The sequence below is a fragment of the Centrocercus urophasianus genome, unplaced genomic scaffold, assembly GCF_019232065.1.
Source record: "Centrocercus urophasianus isolate 14NV4802_14NV808 unplaced genomic scaffold, USGS_Curo_1.0 seq_22, whole genome shotgun sequence".
Classification (NCBI taxonomy): Eukaryota; Metazoa; Chordata; class Aves; order Galliformes; family Phasianidae; genus Centrocercus; species Centrocercus urophasianus.
Window position 1 is genome coordinate 10,782,220 of NW_024884778.1, and position 24,636 is coordinate 10,806,855.

A 24,636-nucleotide genomic window follows, 5' to 3' on the forward strand; every position below is an offset into this window, starting at 1 on the left:
CCTTGCTCTGAGTGCTGTGGGTCAATACTGCCCTTTGCTCACATGTTCTTTTCCCTCCGTCAGTAAGGGAGGAACGGAAGAAACATGATCATGCTTGGTGCCTGCTCTACTTCCCTGTGGCCTCACCAGGCTGCTGGACACGAGTGCTGGCCACTGCCATCCCCCTACAGCCCAGAGCCAAGGGCACTGCAGCAGCTGACTCCACTCCGGGAAGCCCCTCACCCAGGACTGGAGACCTCTTCCAGCCCAAGGGATGGCGGTAAGTTCCCATGGGTGCAAGGAGAGAAAACAGAGCCGGGTGCCATTTTATAGACTTTTATTTCCAAATCTGGCGCTTCCATGATACACTTTTACACAGCCAGGGAGGGAGCATGGGTATCTCCCTGCCCAGAGGATTGGGATATGGAGACAGAACAAAAAGACCCAAAACAACAACCAAAACCAAATCCCCAAAGGAACAAATCCAAACCCAAGGAGGGTGCTCCCAGAGCCAGGTAACAGCATCACACTGGGGTTGAGCCACAGCCTGGGCTGCCCTGCTCCCTGCCTGGCCCTGTACTACAGGCACAGCCGCCCCGATGCCATCAGCTCCACCGTGTCTTAATTATTTTTTGGCACTTGTCTCTTGCTCTCCATTTGGCACTACCGGGCTGCGGTCCCCTTGCCCAAGCTGGAGAGAAACATGTAAACGAGCGGTCCCATAGGGTGTGTAAACATGTCAGCGGGGAGACGGGCCTGTGGAGCTGCTAAGCTCCGTGCCAGGAGCAGGCCCAAGGCCTTCCCCAACCCGAGACCTTGGCCTGCCCAGGAAGAGCCCTGGAGGACAGCAGCACAAATCCTCCCGTGTAAACATCCCAGGCTGCGAGGCATGGCAGTGGGGTGGCAGTAAGGCAGTGAGCACCACGGCCCTGGTGGCACCCGGGGACAGCTGAGCAGGGGCATGGCCTCTCTGGGTGGGCCAAGGGGAGTGTGTCAGCCCCCCAAGCCAGGGGCCCCGCTCCGAGTGTAGGCACAGAGGAGAGCCAGCTGGTGGGGATGGTGGGGGCCCTGGCTTAACAAAGAAGCATGCAGAGCAGCCTTTCCAGAATTTCCAAAGGGCAAAATGCCATTTGTCTCTGTCTCCATCCAGGCTGCCCGGAGCAGGGGTTCTCTGCCAGCAGGGCCTGCATGCACAGAGTCTGCAAGGAACCAGCTAGAAACAGCTTCTGCAGGCAATGCCTGTCCAAAAGACCAGAGAGTTCCTGCAGATGCTCATTGGCTGCCTGGCACCAAAACAGCCCAGCCTACTTTTGAGCTGCCCAAGCAGTGCCAGGGCCACCCAGCTCTGTGCCTGAAACCCTTGTTCTTGCCCCAGATCATGGACAGGGGCAGCCCCACACCAGAGAGGGCTGAGGGAGGCTGGGCTGCAGGGCCAGCACAGCTGTAGGGCACTGAGGGATGCAGAACAGCAGGAGGACCCTGCTGAGACACCTGGGGAAATGTGGGGCAAGGAGCAGAGGGCGCTCACTGCCTGCCTCAGGGAGGGGACTGAGTGAAGCTGGCAAAGCCATGAGGTCTGCTTAGCACTGTCCCTACAGTCCTCTAGTCCCTAGCACTCGAGGGAAGCCAGAGAAGGGCTGCTAGCAGACAGACGCCCCAGGTCCTGGAAACAGACCACCCGCAAAAATAACCATAGAAATTTCTCTTCTCTCTGTTTACAAAGATACAAAAAGGTAGAAAAACCCTCCTCCACCCCCATGTCCTGGGCTCCATTTCTGTCCCCCTGCCCCTGCTCCATGCACACACACACACACACACACACACATACACCCACACACACGTGCGCATCCCATGTAGAAATGGGTTGCAAAGGAAGAGTTCAGCCCCAGGGGTCTCAACACAACTCTCCCCTGAGCAGGCTCCTGCTATACCTCTCACATCAGGCAGGCAAAGGGAGCAGAGTGGCAGAGAGCCTGGAGGCTCCGGAGGTGGGTGGTTGGGTGCCGGCCCCTCAGCCCGGAGGGCAGGGAAGGCAGAGTTGGTTTTTGGGCCTCTGACCGCCATCAGTTCTGCCCCTGCCCCTGGGGATGCCAAACCTTGGCTGGTAGTGTCTGGCTAGGCAAATGGCCCTGCCTCTTCTATCTCTCTTCTGGATGTCTTCAGCCCCTCAGGAATGGCCTTCGTTTCTCATTATTCTTCTCGGAGAAAAGAAAAGCAGCATTAAGACACAGCACTCCCCTGGGCTCCAGCTGCACTCCCTGCTGCCTCCTGGTTACACCATATGGGAACAGAAACCCATGCTACTGTGTCCAAATCCCTGACTTCAGGGAAGAGGAAAGAGGGAAAGGAACAGGGATGGATAGCAGCAGTGACAGTGAGATACGTGGCCCTCCCCTCCAAGCTGAACCCCTGAGAGAAGAAGCCAGGCAGACAGACAGTGCCCAAGACATGGCTGAGGAAGGATACACTTACTCTGAGTCTGGCGACAACTCTGAAATGCTGTGAGAGGTGCTGGAGTGAGGCGTTGAGGGGCACATTCCAGAGGGCGTCAAGGTCTGCATGGCAGAAGGGTTGGCAGTGACCTGGGGGCCTGAAGGCGTGCTGGAAGATTGCACCGAGGACAGGACAGAGGTGTTAAAAGAAGCAAGGATGGAAGATAGGATATCTAACTGTTCAGTGGAAGGATGTCTGCTGGGGATGGCCTCCAGGTTCTCTCTAGAAGGCTGCCTCCTAGAGAGCGGTTCCAGGCTTTCCCTAGAGAGCTGTCTCCTAGAGAGACTCCCCAGATTCTCCTGTGAGGGCTGCCTGCTAGGCACTGTACCCAGAGGCTCTCTGGAATTTGATTTTCTGGAGAGAAAGTCCAGCTGCTCTCTTGAAGTTTGTCTAGATGATGCTAGTTGGTCCCTTGAAGGTTGTCTTCTAGAAAGCAAATCCAATTGTTCTCGAGAAGTATCTCGACTTGGCAATCTGTCTATGCGGTCTCTGGACCCTTGCCTACTTGGCAATGTACTTAGCCACTCTTTTGAGACCTCTCTTACCAGCCCACAGTCTAGCTGATCTCTTGACCCAAATCTGCAGGGTAAAGTTTCAAGGTGGTCTCTGGAGCCCTGCCTCCGGGGCAGTGTGTTCCCATGATCTCTTTGACTGGCCCTAGGAGCAAGTAGATCCAAGTTTTCCCTTGACCCATGTCTGCTGGGGAGATTTTCTAGGTGTTCGGTAGACCCGTGCCTGCTGGGGATAGTGTCCAGCTCCTCCCTGGACGCGTGCCGGCTGGGCACCGTTTCCAAACACTCTCCTGAGTTGTTCCTGCTCAGCTGCTCCCGGGACATCTGTCTCCTCATCAGCATGTCAAGCTGTTCCCGAGATGAGTACCGACTGGCTGGCTGCGACAGGCTGCCAGCCCCAGAGTAGATCCTGCCATAGGAGGCAGCGGGGACAGCCCTGTGACCCAGCGTGGAGGTCTTGTACCAGGACAGCTCATTGGTCATCCTGCCGACAGACGGCAAGCCCTGCAGAGCTGGAGGGTACTGGAGGCGGTTCTTCAAAATCCCTAATCAGACAGAAAGAGAAGTCACGTCTTTGCAGAGCAGTGAAAAAAGCATGAGAGCTATGGGAGATAAACCTCCCCAAGGACATGACAAAACAGATGCAATGCTGAGCCTTTGGGGCCACATCCACCAGGGACAGGCCAGGCTGCCCTCAGGCTGTTACCTTTTCTCTGCCGTTGTGTCTGGGTGAGGGAGTTCTCATCTCCACTGGTCAAGGCCAGGTCTGGCTGATTGTTGTTGGCCGCATCCTTGTTGATGTCAAACCCCAGTTTCCGCTCAGAACCCCACTTCTGTAGGGAGCAGGGGTGAACCTCACACTCGCCCAAAGCCGGCCAGTACGACATGAGGTCATTGCCATCCACATCTGGTGAAGGACACACCGCCAGAGAAGGAGAGAATTCTTCTGTGAGGGCTAATGAAGCCGTGGCAAGGCACAGCCCTTCCCCCATGCCACCCCAAGGTACAGCAGACCCCTGCCAAAGTCTAGGGGGGGAAAGGAACTTGCCTTTGGGAGCAGTGTTTGTGGGGTTGGTGAGGAGGCGCTCACTGTGTGCTGCACGCTTGAACTGGCGTGGGAAGCGGCCCCGCAGGCGCACATTCTCCTCACTTTCTGATGACGGGATGGAGAGGCTGCGTTCCTCATCCAGAGACAGGTCGCTGTCTGAGTCCGAGTCCTGGTCTGTATGGACATGGTGTGTGTTGGGGTGACATTTGGAAAGAGTGGGTGAGACTTATCATCAGTGCAAACGGGAAGGACAATTCTTGCCTCCTTCGTTTTTAGCTCTCTGGAAACTAGTTATGCCCTTTCCCATCTGTCCAGGAGGAGGCTGTGCTAAGTGACAAAGCTGCTGATTCTTATTAGCAGCCTAGTTGGGAGTCACAGCCAAACACCAGTGGAAGGACATAACCACGCAGTCACAGCCTACACAGGGAATAATTTAAGCCAGAGCTAATTTGGGATACCTCAGGTTAGACCCTAACCCAGGTGCTTACCTCCCCCAGCATCACGGTGGAACATAGCCACATCGATGTCTGTGGGGCCAGCATGACCCAGCAGGCTGTGATCCAGAGCTGAGCCCTGACGTGCTGTCATGTTGTCTCTGAAAGACACAGGGTCCAAGCAGTGACACCAGCACGAGCCCTCGGCTCTGCCTGGGTGCTCCTGGCATCCTGCGCCGTGCCTACCTGAGGTATCCCCGCTGGCTGGAGTGGGTGCGGGCAGAGCGCACGCTGCTCACCGATGAGATGGTGGAAGCCCCCAGGGTGATACGGATGAGCCCGCTCTCCTCAAACAGCGCTGTGTTGTTGTAGGTATTGGGGCCCTGGTGAAGCAGAGAGAGAGGCATGGACTTTTAATGAGGTGCAGCACAGAAAAGGACCTTCCCGTCCCACCCCTTAGTAAAGAAGGGACATCCCTTCATCTCCCAACAAGCAGCCAGTCCCCAGCTCTCTAGGTGCCCACTTACCTGCGTGCTCCGAGCAGTCTCCTCACTCTGCCCCTTCTTGCCAAGGCAGGCCAGCTTCCAGGCTTCTTGCACCTCCTCATTCAGCACACAGAAGAGGACCAGCACAGCCAGGCCCTGCAGGGAGAAAAGCCATGAGCACGACGGCTGCAGGGAGAGCCCCTCACAGGAGGTTGGCACTCTGCAGCAGGGACAGGAGGGGTTGGCAGTTGAGGGCTATAAACACAAGCCCCCAGGCCAGTGGTCACAGGAGAGGAAGGAAGGGCCAAGGTGTCTGTGAGGCAGGCAGTGCTTGAGGAGTGGCTGTCAGGGTCCCCTGCAGCACCATCAGCCCCACGTGGGTATCCTCAGCAAGGAGCCTTGGGGAAGCCAGGTGCCAACCTCCTCCCCAGCAGCAGCACACAGGGCCTAGAGCACCCAGCAGGTCAGTACCTGGGTGCTGCACACCCCTTGCACCCCTGTTGAAGGTGCTCACGGTCTCTGCAAAGCCCCCCCGCAATTCTCAGGCTGATTATGGGGGCACAGAAATTACTTTTGCCCTGTGAGCCTGCCCTGGTGGAGGCTGGGCAATTACCTGGAGGCTGCAGAGGACAGTGTAGAGGTAGTGGAAAGCCAGGACACTGTTGTTGACAGCCAAGAGGCCAAAGAGCCAGGTAGCGCTAATAACTAGAAGCAGAACAAAGGAGCTCCGTAACGTCATGCTGGAGGGAGAGAGAGACAGACAGGCACACACACACACAGAGGTTAGCGCATGTTGTTAATCTACAGTTTAGTGCTTGCAGACAGAGATTCAGAGGGGAAGGTCTCCTCCTGCCCAGCCCTCCATTCTGCCCCACTGCAGGCACTGCTCAGCACAGCAGTGCTGCTCACTCCTGACTGCAGGCCCTTCCCTTCTGAAGCACACATGGCAAACGCAGGGCCCAAATGACACGGATCGTTTGGAGCCACAGAGAGCAGCTGAGCCAAGCTCCCAGAGGAGGGTGAGTGGGGAATGGTTTCAGAAGGAGCATTGAGGAGAAGAAGCAGCAGGTGCTGAGAGCCAATGTGAGTAGATGTGAGGGATGGCTGTCAGGGCAAGCAGGGAAGAGGGACAGGCTGGCAGGGCAGCATGGAGATAGGGAATTTTAGGAACAGTTAACACAGCCACCAGGTGGGAGAAGAGAGTGGCTGCAAGACTGAAAGATGCACTGAGCGGCACTCCACAATGGTGGAAGAGGGAGGAATGATCACTGAAAGTGCTGAAAACTAAGAGCTGCAGGAGCTCTGCTGGGAATTTGGCCACTAATACTCACAGAACCGATTTCTTCTTGGTCTCCTTTTGGCCTGGGGAACAGGACATCTTGGCCACAAGCAGGAACATCACCCCATTCATCTGAAAGCGTTGGCACTGATTAGAAGCCGTGCCAAAGGCTGGCTCTGACCTGATACCCCCAGGGCAGAGCATGAGCAGATTCCAGGTCCACCAGGCCCATGTGAAGCTCCCCTCCTTGCCCCTTCACACCCGAGCTCTGGCCTCCCCCAGGTTTGGCTGGTGCCAGGAGGGACAGAAAGGGGTTCTAACAGAGGGAGTACAGAGAAGGGAGCAGGCAGTGGGCAGCCAGGGAAGGGGCAAGTGTCTGTGGTGCAGAGAAGGGAGGCAGGAGAGGGCTGTGGGTGAAACAGGACAGGGTTTTACCACAATGACGACAGTAATGGGGCCTGCAAAACTCCAGACCAGCTTATCATGAACGGAAATCCAGCAGAAGTCAGGGTTCCCATAGCCCTCAGGATCCAGGCCAACAGCCAGCCCTAGGGAAAGAAGGGAGAGGACAGCTCCAGACCTAGCAGGTGCTCCATGCCTACTGAGGAAGCCATACAGAAACACAATGAGGGATCAGTTGTCCTCAGAAGTCAAGACAACAGCCTGTGATACATGTTTTCAGCTGCACAGCACAGCCCCCCTCCCCTCCCCACCTGCACACCCTCTTTTAGGACCACACAACCCAAATGGCTGGCTGTGGCCTCACACCCCACCAAGGTGACACCAGGGGCTCAGGAGGCTGCTGAGAACTGGTGTTTTTGGCATGGCCACAGGACAAGCAGCTCCTACCGGTGATGATGGCAGGCACTCCCCAGCCGATGGCATAGTAGAAACGCATGGCCCCAAAGTTGACATTGCGAGCTTCGGTCTGCATGCGATAGATGTGGAGGCCCTGGACGAAGAGCCAGGCGAAGGTGGAAAGGAAGAAGCAGTGGAGGAGGATGGCAATCACTGTGCAAAGAAACTGGGGAAACAAAAACCATTCAGAGACAGTCCCACCACTAACTGCACCAGCCACACCTCCCCCCCAGCCCCATAGTGTGCAGCCCACAGACCTGATTTTCAGTGTGGTTGATGCCCAAGAGGAAGAGCAGCTCAGAGAAGAAGAGAGTGACTGATATGTTGGAGTGAATGCCACGTGTGTTGGACTTGAGGCCTTTGAGGCAGGTCAGGAAGGAGAAGGTCAGCAGCAGGGCCACAAGGGAGAGAGACACCAAGGAGTAGGTGACAATTGCCAACGTCTCCAGGTCACCTTCTAGTTGCTGCAGCAGCAGAGAAACAAAGGCCAAAGGCAGTGTTACAGGGAGACACCGGAAGCTCTCAAACTCTGTTTGTGCCCCACACAGCCTGTTGCTGCATATCCTGGTGGCTAACAAACCCCCACTACTGCCCACAGCCCTGCAGGCTCAGTTTACCTCTCGATGCGAGCTGTCCATCAGAACCCCAAAGGTGCCAAACTGGGAACACTGGCAGTGGACGTGCGTGGTGTTTCGGTACACAAGATCACAGTCCCTGGCTGTCCAGAAGCCCAATGGGTTTGTCCTGTGGCCACCAAAAAGCAGATAATATTCAGGGGAGAAGACATTGTGGTGTATGTGGAGGGAATTGCAAACAGCCCACTGGCGAGGCTTTTCTACCAGCACTCTCACAGCTGAAATACCAGACTCAGAGCACTGCTGGGACTCCACTGTGCCCTCCCAGCAGGAATTAATCCCCTGCAAGAGGGTGGAAGCCCCTGTACCTCAATGCTCTCCATTCAGAGACCAGGAGACTCTAGGAACTAGGAGCTGCCCATGGAAAACAGCTCAGAGCAAGCAGCTTGTGGCACAGAACTGTGCCCAGCCATGTTCAACTCACGGGCTGGAGTGGTTCCACTGGACACAGAGAGGTTTGCTCCTGTTGGCCGTCTCCAGCAGGCGAAATTCCAGCACGAGTGGGGTGTCCAGGGGCCCCCGCAGGAAGGTGTGATTGCTGAACACAGACACACTCACAATGGGGGAATTCATCACAGGATTCTTGGGGAGCCTGCAAGGAGCAACAGAGCTCTACCATCACCATATCTGGGGGCTGCAGTCCTCCCTGGGGCATCCCAAGGCCCTGTGCTGACATCGCGGAAGGAACAGTTTTACTGAACCCACACTAAGGGGTCAGGAAACATGGAGCATAGTAATTCCATGGCAGGGACAGGCTGGGAACCAAACTGTGGCTACTGAACAGACTCTGTGGCTGCCAGTCCAGCCAGCCTCTTTCTACCACTGCTCACGGAGGGTGAAGAGGGGGACGTACCTGACACTGCGACGATCCACCTGGTAGCGTGCAGGTAGAAGCCCCCCCAGCGTGCGGTACATGATGAGGATGATGACGGTGAGAGCAGGCTCAGGCTCTGGCAGTGCCTGCCTTGGGGAGGAGCTCTCCACAGTGTAGTTTCCTTCACCCCCAGGCACCGTGGGCACTGATGTGGGGACAGCTGAGGCACAGAAGGGGATGGTAAGAATAGGCAAGGCCAGCACGCAGCATTCCCCAAATGACGCTCACCTTCAGCTTTTGGGGGGCTCAGCACTGACAGTGGCAGCACAACGTGGGTGTGGGGGTCCCAGGCAGGCTGGCCACGGAAGAGGCTGCTGTGGTAGCGAGGGTAGCGCCGACGGATGTGTGAGTGGTTCTCCATGCGGTCAATGCTCAGCACTGCAGAAGAATGAGGGAGTGAGAGGCATCTCTAAGGCAGCCATCTGGAGAGCACACACTCCAGGTGGGTGATGCAGGCAAAGGGACTGCAGGAGCCACAGGGAAAGTTCTCCTATGTTTGGGCGTGATGTGAGATTCAAGCATCCACAGCGCTCCTTCCCAGTCCAGACCCTTGCCCTGTTGTAGGGGTTCAGCCCCCCAGTACAGGGCGATGGAGGCGTGCTCTGCACAACCCCAGCCAGGCCCCACCACCAGCTGGCTCCTACTCACTGATGTTGGGGGTGACGACACCAACAGGGTTGAGGTAGGTGAGTTTCATGTTGCTGGCCAGCGTGCCCGAGTAGTTCCGCAGCTGCTCCATCAGGCTGGCACTGCCGTGCTCGCTGTGCGGCAGCATGGCCCAGTGCTCCCGGTTCTCAGGCGCCAGCACAGAGCTGCCTGCACGCAACAGGTTCTGCATGGGAGAGACAGCAGAGCATGCGGTGAGCCCTTGGGACACAGCCTGACCGCTCACGGGCTGCTGGCACTGTGCCCTCTACCAAGTTTGCTGCACAAACATGGTAGTTTCCCTTACGATGGACACCCACCCATCAGCAAGTATCATGCAAAGATGTCTTCTCTGCACCCCTCCATTAGGGATTAAGACCCCTCTTTCGCTTTCCCTCCCCCACACTGAGCAAACCTGGTGCTCTCTGCCTTTCCTCATCCCTCTCGTGCTCCAGCCTTGGCCATGAAAGTGGCCTCCAGCAGTCTCACCTCTATGGGTCAATGCCTATGCAGTACTGAGGAGCCCAGAGCTCCTAAAGCAGTCTTGTGATATCCTCAGTCCCTGCACAAACCCAGGTGGCTGACAGAGCAGAGCAGCATCAGAAGGCACTCTAATTTAAGGGAAGCTCTCACCTCATTGAAGTGGGCATCCTGCGTGGCTGTCAGGCCAAAGCCATGCTGCCGGCTTTCAAAGGCCATCAGGCGGGACAGCAGGCGGTAGGTGATGTGCACATCATTGCCAAAATAGTGGTCCATGTGGTCTGTCACGGCCCGGAGGCGGTGGGCCAACTTCTTGGCTTCAATCGTGTTGAGCTCAGTCTCATTCCTCTCCAAGCCCTCCAGCTGCCAGTGGGAAGAAAGGAGAGGATTAACTCATCAGCAGGTTCCTCCCTGGAGGGCATTACAGTTCCAAGAGATCGGGGTATGGGGTGCTGCAAGTCCCACTGCAAGGCCCTTTCCTACGCTAAGAGCCATGGAGAGCTGAGCTCCTAGCTGTGAGCTCTAGTTCCTACATCAGGGCTGCAGAAGTAAGGGGGGGATTACCAGCATGGAGAGTTCCTTGAAGGCAGGTGAAGTACAGTTGAAGAGATCTGGCTCCAGCCAGCCCTTCTCCTCATCACAGTGTCTGACAGCTGAACCTGAAACCAGGAGGAAGAGCAAATCAGAGGGTGCAGGACATGTAGCTCCCCAGCTGCAACCCCCAGCAGAACTCTGCACCAGTTAACCCCAAAGAGCAGCAGTGGTAAGCAACAGGAAGAGCCTGGTGCACCCCAGAGCCATCTTCCTGCTGTGCAGAACTGCAGCTGTTCCAGCCTTGGTCTGCACCTCCTCTGTGAGCTGCTGCCATGAGGTGGGCTCTGAGCACACAGCCTGCATAGCACCAGACACCATTACACAGCAATGCAAGGGGGAGTGACCTGGTAAGGCTCTGGCTGGAGAAATCCCTGGTTCCTGGTGAGCTGTGCCTGTGTCCTTAGGGCACATATGATCCCAGTCTACAGAAGCCCAGGCAACTCCAGGCTCTCCCTGACTGGCAGACTGCAACATCTGCTGAGGCCCTTCTATGTGTGGGAAAGCTGCTCCAGGAGTGCAACAGTAGGTGAACTTGCCCTGGAGATGGTGGTGCACTCCTAGAGGGTACAGCAGCCAGCACTGGGTACCAATCCCTGGTTGGTGCCCCAGCACTGTTGGACAGCAGCAGAGATACCAGAAATGACAAGGGACCAGCTGTTAAGTACCACTCACACCAGGAGCATCACCATGCATGCTATTAGACACACAAAGTGGGGTGATCCCAGTACCCAAGACCCTCCTGAGGAAAGCGCTAGGGCAGGGGAGCTCACCCAAGCCCATGGTGTGAAGAAGGCAGCAGCACGCCCAGGGAGGGGTGAGGGAGCCTGCAGAAGATCCCAAGGCCCAGTGCCCATCACTATCCTCAGTTCCCAGCTGTCCATCTCAAATACCCTCTCCCCAGCAGCATCAGCACAGAGACCAATGCCACTGCAGGTAGGAGCAAAGAGAACAAAGCAACACCTGTGCTGCTGGCCTTTCTTCCAGCACAGAACAGGACCGTGCTGGTATCTGTAGCCTGGCTCAGCTGTAGATCTGGGCAGGATCTGACCCTGGGATGCCTGCACTTTGCCTGCCAGCCAGATAGCAGGACCTTGTGCTGAGCTTTGTGCATCAGCTCTGCCCTTGCTCTCTCACACCAAGCATCTCCCTCCTTCCAGCCCACAGAGCTCCTTCCCCTCCCAGCCTAAGCAAGCAGATGCCCACCAGGACAGCCAGCACATGTCCCAGCCACGGGGCAGAGTACAGTAGCCTTCCGTGCCACCCAGAGCCCATGCTGCAGGACAGTGGGTAGCAGGGACTGCATGCAGCTACAGCCAGCTCAGTGCTGTTAGTGTGCTGGGAGCAGGGAAGCGGTGCGTAGGAGCGGTGAGGCCAGGCAAAGCATTGAGGAGATACTCGGTGGTTCCAGAAGCAGCGGGAAAAGTGCAGGGGTGTGCAGGGTGCCAGGCAGGGAGCAGGGAAGGAAAACCATGTGGCGCAGCCCTTACAGCAGGGAAGGAAGGAGGTGGGAACAACCTTACCTGCACCCCTCAAACCTGAGCACGGATGGCGAGAGAACCAGGGAGAGAAGCGACAACAGTTAGGAGCCGAACCTGCCTCTTCCCAGGGCGAACGGCTGGAGAAGGACAGGGTTTGTATTGTCCCCTGGGGCTCGCGCTGCCCTGCAGTCCCACACACCCTGCTCACACCTCTGCCATCAACCAGGACGGCCTTCTCCAAGCGGGGCTGTGACTTCCACCCAAGGAACTCACCGAGTGGCACGCCATGCCCTGCTCCCCGCACAGTGCTCAGAAGGGGCCCAGCTGTGCAGCACCAGGTGCTACGTGTGCCCAGCTGTAGTGTCAGGCCTGACCCCAGCCTGGCTGAAACTGAGAGGTGACAGAGAGACCTGGGGATGGAGGCTGGGTGACAGCACCAACCCTACAGGGGCTCCCAGCCCTGCACCAGCCCCCTCTGCTCGCCCTCAGCTTGGTGCTTCCTTCTCCATTTTCTATCTCCCAGCCCTCCAGACCAGCTAAATGGGACTGAGACAGCTTGGGGTGACCTTGCTGGGGCTGCAACAGCTCCTGCACAGCAGTGAGATTCTCCCAACCTCATGGCACCCCTCACTCACCCAAGGAGCCTTTGGGACACAGCACCACAGCCGAGAAGCCAAACTTGGTCTGAGGCCACCACACGCCTGCTTTCAGGCTTTTGGGACATCCATCATAGAGCACTGCAGAGACAAGCACCCCAAGGACCAGTCACAGTGGGCAGCTCACACCAAGCCCCACGGTGCCGGAGCCATGCCACCTCCCCACTCACCCTTGCAGCCACTGGGTGTCACCTCAGCAAAGGGGCTGTCACAGCTGTTGCACTGGCGGCCGATGACTCCAGGCCTGCAGTGGCACCTGCCAGTCTCCTTGTCACAGGAGCGCGAGGAGGAGCCCACTGGGTAGCAGTCACAAGGCAGGCAGGTGTCGCTGCCTTTGGGGCGGTAGTGGAAGTCCTGCAGGGAGATGGGGACGGCCATCAGACAGCCCATGGGGAGAGCAGGAGCCTGGGAGCCATGTGAGTGGGAGCTGAAAAGGGTCTTGCTCTCCTCTCTGGGTGCTCATCAGGGACTCATCACAGAGATCTTTGTTTGCAAGCATCCTACTGTCCCTACTGTCAACTTGCTGGGCCAGAAGGGCTGCAGACAGGAGGTGAGCATGGAACAGGCACAGAAAGCAGCACCTCAGCAGCTGCCAGCCCTGAGGAGTGGACAAGAAGAAGGACAAAGAGGGCTCCAGGGATGCAGGTGAGTCACGGCCCCTCACCTTGCAGTGGCACTGCCCGTTGGTTTTATTGCAGTCAGGGTCAAAACCCTTGCTCACATCGCAGTTGCATGGTCCACAGGAGGGGTTCCCCCACCAGCCCTTCGGACACTGCTGGTCCATCCTAGGAGAGAAACACCTCCAGTGTTACACCAACCCAATTTCCTGGGCCTTCTGCCACAGCCCGCCTGCCCAGCAGCTTCAAGGAGCAGGGTAGCAGCAAGGTGTCACACAGCTGGGATGGGAGAACAGCACAGAGCCAGGCACTGGAGGCCCTGCCGTGTGCCACACATCTCACCTGTGCTCGCAGTACTGCCCGAAAAAGTTCCCTCCGCACTCACACACGTAGCCCAGAGGTGAGCCCGGCCTGCGGCGACACACCGACTTGTTCTTGCAGGGGTTGAGGTGACATGCATCCACACATTCTCCCCCATAGTACCCTAAGGTGTTGACAGAGAGCAGAACATGAAGAAAGCACCTTTTCTCAGGAGGGGTCAGAGCACCCCGCAGTGGATCTCAGGAGGGATTCTGCCCTCCACCAAAGCTAATACATGTCTGGCAGGGATTTCTAGGCACACAGCTAGCCCAAGGGAAGGGCAGGCTGTGGGAGTCACAGGGCAGAGAAGTCTTCTCACTCTAAGTGAGAAGAGCAATGGGGTGGCAGAGTACTGCATGCCCTACCTGGCTGGCAGACACAGGAGTAGCTCTGCCACTCATCCTTGCAGACGCTGTTGGCTGGGCAGGGGCTGGAGTCGCAAGGGCTGGGCACACTGCAGCCAGCCTCCACCCGCAGGGCATGGCTGGGCTTGGGCAGCACGGTCCCAGTGATGCTGTCACCCAGTCGCACCCCCTGAAACACAGGAAAAAAGTTGAAGGGAAGAGCCAGGAAAAACACAGAACATTTCAGTCTGCCCAGCCCCTACAAACCCCAAGGCAGGCACCCTTCCCATCGTCCCTGCCACACTGACTAAAGGCTGCCCCCGCAGCACCTCCAACTCCCAAATGCTCAGAGGGAGCACATCTCCAGCAGGACAGACACTGGCAACAGCTGCTAGCCCACGTTTCCCATCAGTCACCACAACAGATCCCTGGACAAGGAAGGCTCAAAGCAGTGGACTCACCTGTATGCAGCCCCGCAGCCCATTCTGCACCTCGCCAGAGCTGAGGACTCCACCCACGTGCAGGTGTTTCACCTTCAGGCCATGCAGCTCATTTCCAACAACCACTGTGTCCTGCAGAATGTACAGAGGGCTAACATGGTGCAACTGCCATCGCACCTGAGGGTGTAAGCAAAGCTTCCCCCACAGTTCCTATCCCAGAGCCAGGGTCTCATGCAGCATTCACCTGGTAGAGCCCAAAATCCAGCATGATGGTGATGACGTAGCGTGAGTCCCGCCCGCTGCGGACATCCCGCAGCTCCAGCTGGAGGTCGTGCCATCGCCCGTCGTTCAGCTGCAGCTGGTCCAGCACAAGGCTGGTGCTGCGCCCTGAGCCCCGGCTCACCATGAAGGAGAGCAGGCCTCCAGACAGCTGCAGATAGAGAACAGCAATGGCAGCAGTGAGCAAGATCCTGATCCACTTTGGCTGCCTCCAACCAACCCTCCCTGAGAGCTCTGAGCACAGGGAGGGAAACCCAGTCCTCTGCGTGGCCCTACCTGGCACAGCAGGGTGGTGTACTGGCCAGCATGGGCCTGCAGAAGCACGCCGTCCATCTGGCGGGTCCGAAACGCCAGCCCCAAGTACCATGGCACTGAGATCTTCATGTCTGCCTTGAAGTCCCAGCTCAGGACACTGTTGCCCTGGAAATAGTGGGCATGGTGCATGGCTGGAAAGGAAAGCGGAGATGAGGAGAAGGGATGGGGACCACCCATCTGCCCTGAGGCCTTTCCTCGTGCAACTCCATCTTCCAGGCACTGGTGATTCTAGAGCAGCAGATGCAGTGATGACAGAGCCAGCTCATCTCACCTGTACCCCACCCTGCTGTGCTGCGTGCATCCCCCTGTGCACGCCCAGCAGCTCACTCACCATGGCGGCAGTCCTTGCCCCCGAAGCCCACAGGACAGAGGCAGGAATAGGTCCCCCAGCTGACCGAGCAGGTGCCGCCGTTCTTACAGGGGCTGGAGTCACAGAAGCTGTGCTTGGCGTGGCAGCCTGAAGGTACCCAAATCACCCACATCAGCTTCAACCCACCTGTCACCTCCCTCCAGCCCACAGGGCAGGCATTGCTGGCACCCAGCCCTTCCCTGCTGCTGGTGCAGGGAGATCTGGGGCTGCTCCCAGGGCGGGCAGAGGCACGGGTACCTGCAGTGGTTCCGTTGTTGGCAATGTAGGAGGCCAGGTCGATGCGTTTGTTGTCGATGTACAGGTCTCTCATGCATCCTACAAAGTCCCGGTGAGAGACAGGGAAGTTTTCTGGCAGGTTAGGGACTCCTCCGAGGAGCAAGGGACCTGTGAGGTCCAAGGACCTGTGAGGAGAGAAGCCCTGTGAACTCTAGCTGGCCAGGTTGGGAAGTTGACATCCAGAGGTGACACCTGGAGTGAAGACATCCCAGGTGCTCCTCTCCCCACCACAGGTCACCCCAGTGAGGAACTCACTTCTTGGAGCTAGTCTGCACTCCTTCTGCAGCACACGAGTAGTTCCCAATCTCACTGCCAAACTGCAGAGCCACAGAGGCGTCGCATTCATCCACTGTCAGGATGGCAACCTTGTCCTTCGAAGGGCCCTGAACCACTCCCAGGGCGCTGAGCTTGGGCTGAAAGCAAAGACACAGTGTCAGCAGCACATGTCCCCCCAGATCCAAACACCCCACAGCTCACCTTACAGCAAGAAAAGGACAGGGAGCCTGGCACCATTGCACTGGGCACAGGAGAGCACAGGGACACCTCACTGAGCACAGCAAGCCGTTTGAGGTGGGTACAAACGGCCTCAGGGGACAAAGAGCTGGTGCACAGTTGGGCATGATACCTTGTTGTAGTAACGGAGCTGCAGCGTGTGCCACTGCCCATCGCTCACACCCCCAGGCAGGTACGGGCTCACCACTGTGCTGGACTCCCCTGCAGGGACAGAGATAAATGCTGCAGGAAGCTGAACATGCAGAGCCGATGTGATCTGGACAATCAACACCCATCCAAGAGGGTCCCCAACTCCAAATCAACCCGTGGCCAGGCAGGAGGTGAACTCAAGGTGACCAGCAGCTGCAGGAACCCCCCTCTTTGCAGCTCCCATGGCCCAAATCCCACAGTAGGTAGGGCCAAGCCTACCTGTGGAGTACTTCAGCTGGACCTGCCCCTGGATGATCTCCACCGCCAAGAAGTCGTGCCGCTCGTTCAGGCGCCCATTGTACAGCAGGAGGCCGCCAGGCTCCACCGTGCTGAACCTGGGCAGGGAATCAGTGGGAACACTGGGTGCGTGCAGGGAGCATGCGGCAGCACCCAGCACGGGGATGGGAAGAGAGGACAGGAGGTCCAGAGGGCCACCAGCAGAGGAGAGAGAGAACTCACGAGAGGGAGAGGGTGAGGTGGAAACGCTGGCGTAGGCCCCGGAACATGACAAAGGAGCGGGGTGGGAAGGAGCGCGTGGACAGCTCGCAGAAGGGGGTCTCGAAGCCGCCCGCTGGGCACTGGCAGCGGAAGCCCCCGTCGGCGCCATTGGTGCAGGTGCCCCCGTTGCGGCACACGCCGGGCTGGCAGCGCCCCGAGCGGCTGTCCACCTCGCAGTTCTCACCTGTGAGAGACAGAATGGGGAGTGTGGGACGTGTGCCCTCAGCTGCTCCTCACCCACGGCACCAGGAGCTCCCTAGCCCTGCAGGTGGGCGCTGGCACTTGGGCCAAGTAGAGAGGAACCCAGCCGGGTGAGGACACCGACCACCTTGAACCTTGCTCACCTCCAGTGGAGGGCTGGGAACTCCTCCCCGCTTCCTCAATGCCCACAGCTGACCTCTGGGCCAGCCCACCAGGTTTACCTGGCCTCTCTTCAGCTGGCTCTGCTCACCCAAAGGCCCTGGCGAGGCTCACAGCAGCGCAGTAACCAATTGCTCAGCCCTACGCCCCAGGCCTGGTTCCCATTGCTTGCTCACACACAAGGAGGAGGAAGCGGAGACAGCATGAAGTGACAGTGAAATGAGCTCATTAACCCTTCTGCTAATGGCTGTTCACGCTTCAAATGCCAGGGGTTAATTACCACTGACTCCGCTTATCTCACCAGGAGCAGAGCAGCACTGAGGCAACCATCTGCTGCCGCACTCCCCCGCTTCCCTTGTAGCCACAGGCCACCTTCTCTCACCCCATGCTGACAGTGGCTGGGCATAGGTCTCGTCTCCATGGCCTGGTGGGGCCTAGCGTGGCTGTGAGGCACTGGGGGAGAGTCCCAGGGGCCAGGATGGATCCTGCCCAGTGAGACAGCGGGGCCTCCCTGTCCAAGCTCAGGGGGAAGGCTGAAGCTTCCCATCGTGTTAGTGTGGCACCGGCTTAAAACTGCTTTGGATGGTCCTGGAGCCCATGGGAGGGGGACAGCTGGGGAGCCCCTGGCTGGCACTCACCACTGAAGTGCTGGCGGCACACACAGGTGTAGCCGCCCTCCTTGCGCGTGCAGGTCCCTCCGTGCAGGCAGGGGTTGGAATAGCACAGATTGATCTCCGTTTCGCAGTAGTCGCCAGTGAAGCCCTGCGGGCAGCGGCACCTCAGGCCAGTAATGGGGTGGATGGGGCGGAACAGAGTGGACGGGGAGGTGATGAAGGGCGCAGAGCTGTCAAACTTGAGGACAGAGATACACTTCATGTAGTTCTGGCAGGGCTCCCGCAGGCAGACGTTATCATCAAAGGGCAGCACCTCCAGCATGGAGGCTCCCGTCAGCGCCATGCGCTTCATGTACAGCTGCTCCTGCAGCTCCTCCGAGCTGAAGTAGTGCCCACCCCGCGGTGCCAGGGCCGAGAAGCTGACGTTGAGCACTGTGCCACCCACGTCCGTGTCGTTCTGGATGTTGAAGATGAAGACATCCTCCTTGGGCGTCGCAAGCACAGTGGCCACCCCTTCCAGGAAGGTGGCCAGCAGCGGGGAGAGGAAGCGCTCCTGCCACATGTTCTCCAGGCGCACTGTGATGCTGTTGGCCAGCATGTCCTCTGTGATGATGATCACCCGCAGAACACACTGGGCTGTCACGCTGTGGATGCCGTCTGCGGGACAGAACAGAGATGTGCTGCAGGTCTCCTCCCTCCTGGCTCAGTGTATGAATACAGTGTGCTGCATTCTTGGCTAAGAAACCTTGAAGTTGTAGCCCAAGGAGTTATCTGGGTGCTACCTGCACCAGGCTCTCCTCTGAGATAACTGCCAGGTTCCTTCCTCATTCTGGATCTGGGCAGCTGACTGAGCTCTCACAACAAGGATGCTGCCGAGCAGCAGGCAGAAGGCAGCCCCAGCAGGAGGTTGGACAAACACTGGAGCCAGTGCCAGCACCCAGGGTGCTTTACTCCCCCACGGCCCCCCCTCTGTGCTGCCCTTACCCACACTCTCTTCCTGCCATCTCTTTCCTCTCTCCTCCAGGGCCTCCAAGGCTTTTGTGCTGGTCTCCCTGCTTCCCCTGTCTCAGCATCTGCTCCACATCCCTTCATTTCCAGGCCCACCTCCGGTTTGTTTAATTCTCTTTCATCTATATTTTCCTTGGAAACCACCTCCCCGCCCCTCAGGGCCTCACACCACGTGAACCACCTCCAAGGCAGCACAATGCGCCCTCCTTTGTGGCCCCAGAAACATCTACTGAGGCCCACCAGGAACCCCACTAACCTGGCAAAAGACAGCAACCCATCTCCTGGGTCATTCACATCATTCCAACACCATCAGCCCCACACATCAGCAGCGCAGGGTGATCACCCATGACTCCAGCTCCCACTCTACATTCACCAAGCCCCAAACCCAGTGTTTCTTCGGAAACTCTGCTCTCCATCATCATCACCACTCCGAGACACAATTTGAACTAGCATTTCTCAGCAGGAACACATTCTATAAGGTTCACCTCTCAGCCAAGGCCACCTCCTTGTCAGCTCCATGCAAGAGGAAGCAGATGGTTGGAAGAATGACCCTCTGTAAATGAAAGGGGGATAAAAAGAAGAAAAAAAAAAGCTACCAAAAGAAAACCCAAAGCTGGCTGGAGGCACTGATCCCCATGGGAAGTATTTTAATCACGGATGCTCAGCCTTCCTGATTAAATCCTGTGGCTGGAGAGCTGGTGCCTGGTGAATATTCATGCAGCAGTAAGAGGTACCCCAAAACATGCCTGCAGGACAAGGAGAAAGGACTGAGGCTCTGATCCCAGTGCTGGGCAGTGCCAGGTCAGCACAGCTGCAATTCCCAGAGTGACATCTACCAGCTTCAAAAGCAGCACAGCCAGGGCCAGTCCCCATCGCCCCTGTCCTCCTCACTGCTCCCAAGCCTCCTGTGCAGCACCCACCCGAGGGACTTTGGTGTCCTGTCACCAACAGGGAGCACTCAGGCTTTCAACCACTCCTCCATCCTACAGGCCAGGAGGCCACTGGAGGCCATTGTGTTGAACCCCATTGCCACGTCTGGTTGCCATCAGCATGGCATGGCCAAGCCTCAGTAAAGCCCTACAGGGCTTCTGCAGAACTCTCTCTCAGAAGTAAATCATAATTCCCGAGACAGCGCAATGAATGTCGTTCTCCCAGCATCAATAAAGACAGGGACTGAAGTATCATAACCAAGAAGACATCAGACCCACTCCCTAACCAGGAACAGAAACCCACATTTCTCATCACTAGTCACGGTCAGCTCCTCCGGCTATAGGCGACCTAACAGGGAGGAGGTTCCTGAGACAGGGCTCCTGAGGAGAGAAGCGATACAAGTTGCAAAAGGGAGAGGCAGCCCTGGGACTCGCGCCTGACTTGAGAAGGACGCCGAGCCGCTGAGCCCCAGGAATGAGGGCGGCTCGGGGCCAGCAGCCATTTCCAGCACGGCGCCCACGTGGCTGCGAGGAGCTGTCCGTGGTGCTGAGCCCGGTGGGTCCCCCAGAAAGGCGCTGGTTTGCGGTGGCCGGCCTGTACCCGTGAGTCCCCAAGCGCAGCGGCACCCAGCTGCGAGCTCGTTGCCTTCTCTCAAGAGGAACGAGCTGGGCTGGGGCAGACAATGCAGCCCTGGAGCTGCACGGCTACGGCGCCGGGGGCGGACGGGGCTGTCGCTGGAAGCCTGAACAATGAAGAAGGGAGCAACACGCCAGCTCTCCGCAGCTCTGTCAGAGCCAACAAAGGCCTGCTTCCCACAGCCTCGCTGTGTTCCCCCCCCTCTCCCCCCCCCCCCCACTGCACGGCTCTTCCCCCTCCATTCTCCCCTCTGCTAGTGCACCTCTCCTATTCTCCCATCCTGCTAGAAGATGACGACACACTAATTGCAGGGGCCCTCTCGCTGCCAGGCAGCTCAGCGCAGGACTTTGCAATGTGATTTTCTCCTGCCTTTGTGAGGGGTTAAGTGTGCAAGGAGGCTGGGCTTGCAGAAACACACTGGGAAAGAAGCTGAAAAGGTCAAAACCAGCCCCCACCTCCAGCAACCAGCATGCGTGTGTGTGTGGGGCCAACCAGCCCTGCAGCTACAATTAGTCCCCAAAGAGACTAATTCCACCGACGGCTAGAGCTGGCCATGCCCTGAACAGGTCTGCTAGAGCCATCACTCCATCTTTTGAAATAATTTTTCCTCCTGCTGAATAAGCTGGATAGAAAGGGGGTGGGAAGGGTGTCAGCTGGTAGTCAGGGGAGAATTGCAATTTAAAGCACAGTTCTCAGGCGTGCTTTGTGATTCACTGTTTGGGCCCTTCAAAGAGGGTTCCTGCCCTCCCTTCCCCAGAGCTGCTCCTTGAGCATCATCCAAAGCACTGGATGGATGGATGCCTCCATTTCAGATGATGCATCCACACGCAAAGAAAGGCTTGCAGTGCCAGCAAAGCTCAGGCACCTCCACACACAGACACTGCCTCACATTCAGACAAGCCCTGGGTTGATCTGTGCCCCATCCCCTCCTAGCGAGAGGTGACCGTTATGCTTCCCCTAACCACTCCAGGGAGCCACCACCAGCATCTGCATTTGGATACTCCAGCAACACAATGGGAGTTTTAAACACCTCTCTCCGAAGTCCATTACAGTCATTATATGCAATGCGAAGTTGACTTCAGAACACAGACCCCAAAATTTAGAAGCCACAGGCATCAATAGATGTCATGGCCAGAACCCAGACCTGAATTGTTTGCTTAATGGTACCCTCCAGCAGTCCAGCCCATCCCTCTCCAGTGCAGCTAGGAAATGCATCCTTTCCTGGTGAGGAGAACTCGCTTGGGGCTCAGAGTAGCGTGGCCAGCTTGGCCACCCCAGGAACGCACGGTTTGCTTGGCCAGCACCCCAGGGCATACATCACTGATTCACTGGTGACAGCATCTCCAAAGGTGTCTTGCTGGCAGCTAGATGAGATCCTCACAGCTGAGTAACGATGCTTTGTTCTTTCACACCACCAGTGATCTCAGCCCCTTTGCAAAATGCTCTCCTACAGCATGCAACCCTTTCCAAGATTCCCAGACCCTTCAGCATTTCCCGATTTGACGTAACTCCCCATCCAAACCTTGTTGCCAGTCCCAGCCCACACAGATTCACAATGGGCTGCCATGCAAAGAGGGATCGTGCAAAGCCCCCCAGGGGATAACACCCCAAATCATGCATTTAAAGGTTTGCACACCTACCTGTGACAGTCACCAGCATGGAAGCCACGAGTGGACGGTTGTTGTCCAGCTTACGGCTCAGCCTCAGCTCCCCACTCGACTGATTTACAATCAACAAGTGCAGTTCATTTCCCCGTTCAAAGGTGTAGAAGAGACGGTCAGACACATCTGGATCATATGCTGGAACCTTCCCTATGACGCCGGATGGAAAGGTATTGGATTTATTGGACACATAGTTATTGAATAGGATCTGGAAGTTCTTGAGAACAGGGCTGTTGTCGTTCTGGTCAATGAGTTTGATGTGCACCGTGGCTCTGCTGACCAAAGGGGCAGAGGTGGCCTGCACTACAATCACATACTCTGGTTTTGTCTCATAATCCAGGTCTATCAAAGCCGTGAGCTCTCCAGAGAAGATGTCCATCTGGAATATCTCAGGGATGTTGCCTTCCACAATTTGATACATTATCTGGGCGTTGGGTCCCTCATCCGGGTCAATGGCTGTGATTTGAGCCACAACAGAGCCTACAATGCTGTTCTCTTTTACCAAGACCTCAAACTCCTCAGCTGGAAAGACAGGGGCATTGTCATTCACATCCTGAATGGTCACTTGGATATGGACAGGAGTTCTCTGAGCAGGGATGCCCCTGTCCACAGCATATGCAGTCAACTCATAGACCGGGACATTCTCCCGGTCCAGCCTGCGGACAGTGCGAATGATCCCCGAGGTGGGTTCTATGGTGAAGTCTCCATCCCCATCCTCCCCGTTCTGGAAGGTGTACTGTACTCTCCCATTGGTGTGGGCATCCCGGTCGGTGGCAGAGATCTGGAGCACGCTGGTGAAAGGAGGTGCGTCCTCAGAGATCACGCCCTGGTAATGAGTGCTGACAAACTGGGGCGCATTATCATTAACATCATTCACCATGATTTCAACATAGGTAGTGTCTGCTTTCTGGGGGATCCCGTTGTCTTTGGCTGTGATAGCCAACGTGTAGGTGACCTGGTCCTCATAATCCAGCTCTGCCTGGAGAGTGATGGCCCCAGAGTCTGGATCGATGCGAAACTGAGGGACGTTGTCTTCTAGGTAGTACGTGATGCGAGCGTTTTCCCCCACGTCATCATCTGTGGCACTGATCACCACCACAGTGCTGCCCACGGGCCGGTCCTCATTGATGCTCACAGAGTAGTGCGCACTCTGGAATACTGGCCTGTGCGTGTTGGCATCAGTGATGTTGATGTGCACATGACAGTTGTCCCGCAGCGTGCGGTCAGAGGCCGTCACAGTGAGCACGTAGCGCCGCTCCTGCTTGTAGTCCAGCGGCAGGGACAGAGTGATGATCCCCACTCCGCCCTGCGTGCTGATAGCAAAGCGGTTCCGCGTGTTGCCTCCTGTGATCTGGTAAGTGATGGCACTGTTCACGTCCCGATCGATTGCCGTGACACTAAGGACGCTGGTCCCCACAGCCGCATCCTCATTCAGGCGAATAAAGTACTCCTTCTGGGTGAACTCGGGGCGATTGTCGTTGACATCCATGACTGTGATGGTGACGCTGGCAGAGGCAGATAACGATGGAGAGCCGTGATCACGAGCCTCCACCCCAAAAAAATAGTGCTCTACCAACTCCCGGTCCAAAGGCCCGCTGACCGTGATCCATCCCGTGGCACTGTTCACCACAAAGGGTGTGTCGGCCGAGACCCCGGTCAGCTTGTACTCCAGACGTGCGTTCTCGCCATAGTCTGCGTCCACAGCCTGGATGTGGATGACGGAATGGCCGAGAGGCGCGTTCTCCAGGACGGAGATTTGGAAAGGGGTGCTGACAAAGATGGGGGCATGGTCGTTGATGTCCACCACCTGGATGCTGGCCATGCCGGTGTTGTTGGAGAGCGGCGGGCGCCCCGCATCCTGCGCCCGGATCCTCAGGGCATACTCGCGCTCCACCTCAAAATCCAGCGGGGCAACCACCTGGATCTCCCCAGTGACGCTGTCGATAGAGAACTGGCCACGGCTGTTCCCACTGATGATGTTGTAGTGGACGAGTGCGTTGTTGTCCTTGTCCAAATCGGTGGCGGTGACGCGCAAGATTTCGGTGTGTGGCCGTATGTCCTCCCTCACCTGGACGATGTAGCGCTTCTCACTGAACTGCGGCGTGTTATCATTCTCATCGAGCACCGTGATGTACACCTTGACGGTGGCAGAGCGAGGTCCCGGTTCCCTGCCCTGATCGTTGGCTTCCACCACTAAGGAGTACCTCTCCATCTTCTCCCTGTCCACCGGCCCGCTGGTGGTGATGAGCCCGGAGCGTGGGTCGATCTCGAAGACGGCGTGGGCCGCCCTCTCATTGACAAAGCGGTAGCGGATGTTGGCGTTGGGTGGTGAGTCAACATCGGTGGCACGCAGCTGCAAGATGGGGTAACCTTCCTCCACATTCTCTCGGATGGTCTCCCGGTACTCGCCCTGCTCGAACACCGGGTCGTGGTCGTTGCGGTCGGCCACGGCGATGGCCACCATGGTGGTGGCAGACAGCCGGGGCGCCCCGTGGTCAGCGGCCGTCACTCGGAAGTAGTGCAGCTCCATGCTCTCGCGGTCGAGGGCTTGGGTGGTGGTAATGAGCCCGGCGTGAGGGTCGATGCTGAAGAGCTCCAGCGAGCGGCTGTTCATCAGCGCGTCCATCGAGTACACCAGCCGCCCCGCCTCGCCCCCGTCGGGGTCCTGCGCCGCCACCGCTACCACGGCCGTGCCCGCGGGCTGGTTCTCGGCCACCTCCGCCTGATAGTTGTACTGCGGGAACAGCGGGTGCCGGTTGGGGGCCGCCCGACGCCC

At 57.5% G+C, this 24,636-nt stretch overlaps 1 protein-coding gene across 1 annotated transcript; it reads right to left on the reverse strand.

Moving 5' to 3' along the window:
* Positions 1 to 307: 307 nt before the first annotated feature.
* On the reverse strand, positions 308 to 24,633 carry CELSR3 (cadherin EGF LAG seven-pass G-type receptor 3; the record flags this gene model as incomplete). The annotated part of the gene is made up of 35 exons (XM_042823783.1): positions 308 to 2,174; positions 2,452 to 3,529; positions 3,691 to 3,891; positions 4,033 to 4,206; positions 4,521 to 4,627; positions 4,713 to 4,849; positions 4,994 to 5,107; positions 5,565 to 5,691; positions 6,283 to 6,362; positions 6,666 to 6,778; positions 7,080 to 7,254; positions 7,346 to 7,552; positions 7,706 to 7,832; positions 8,148 to 8,315; positions 8,577 to 8,757; positions 8,826 to 8,975; positions 9,246 to 9,429; positions 9,876 to 10,085; positions 10,287 to 10,381; positions 12,430 to 12,531; positions 12,621 to 12,804; positions 13,115 to 13,235; positions 13,410 to 13,551; positions 13,793 to 13,961; positions 14,233 to 14,343; positions 14,456 to 14,641; positions 14,767 to 14,936; positions 15,137 to 15,262; positions 15,413 to 15,576; positions 15,707 to 15,864; positions 16,077 to 16,165; positions 16,373 to 16,488; positions 16,613 to 16,835; positions 17,650 to 18,282; positions 21,840 to 24,633. Coding segments are annotated over 35 exons (9,144 nt in total), but the record flags the coding sequence as incomplete, so codon positions are not given.
* Between the last annotated feature and the right edge of the window lie 3 nt (positions 24,634 to 24,636).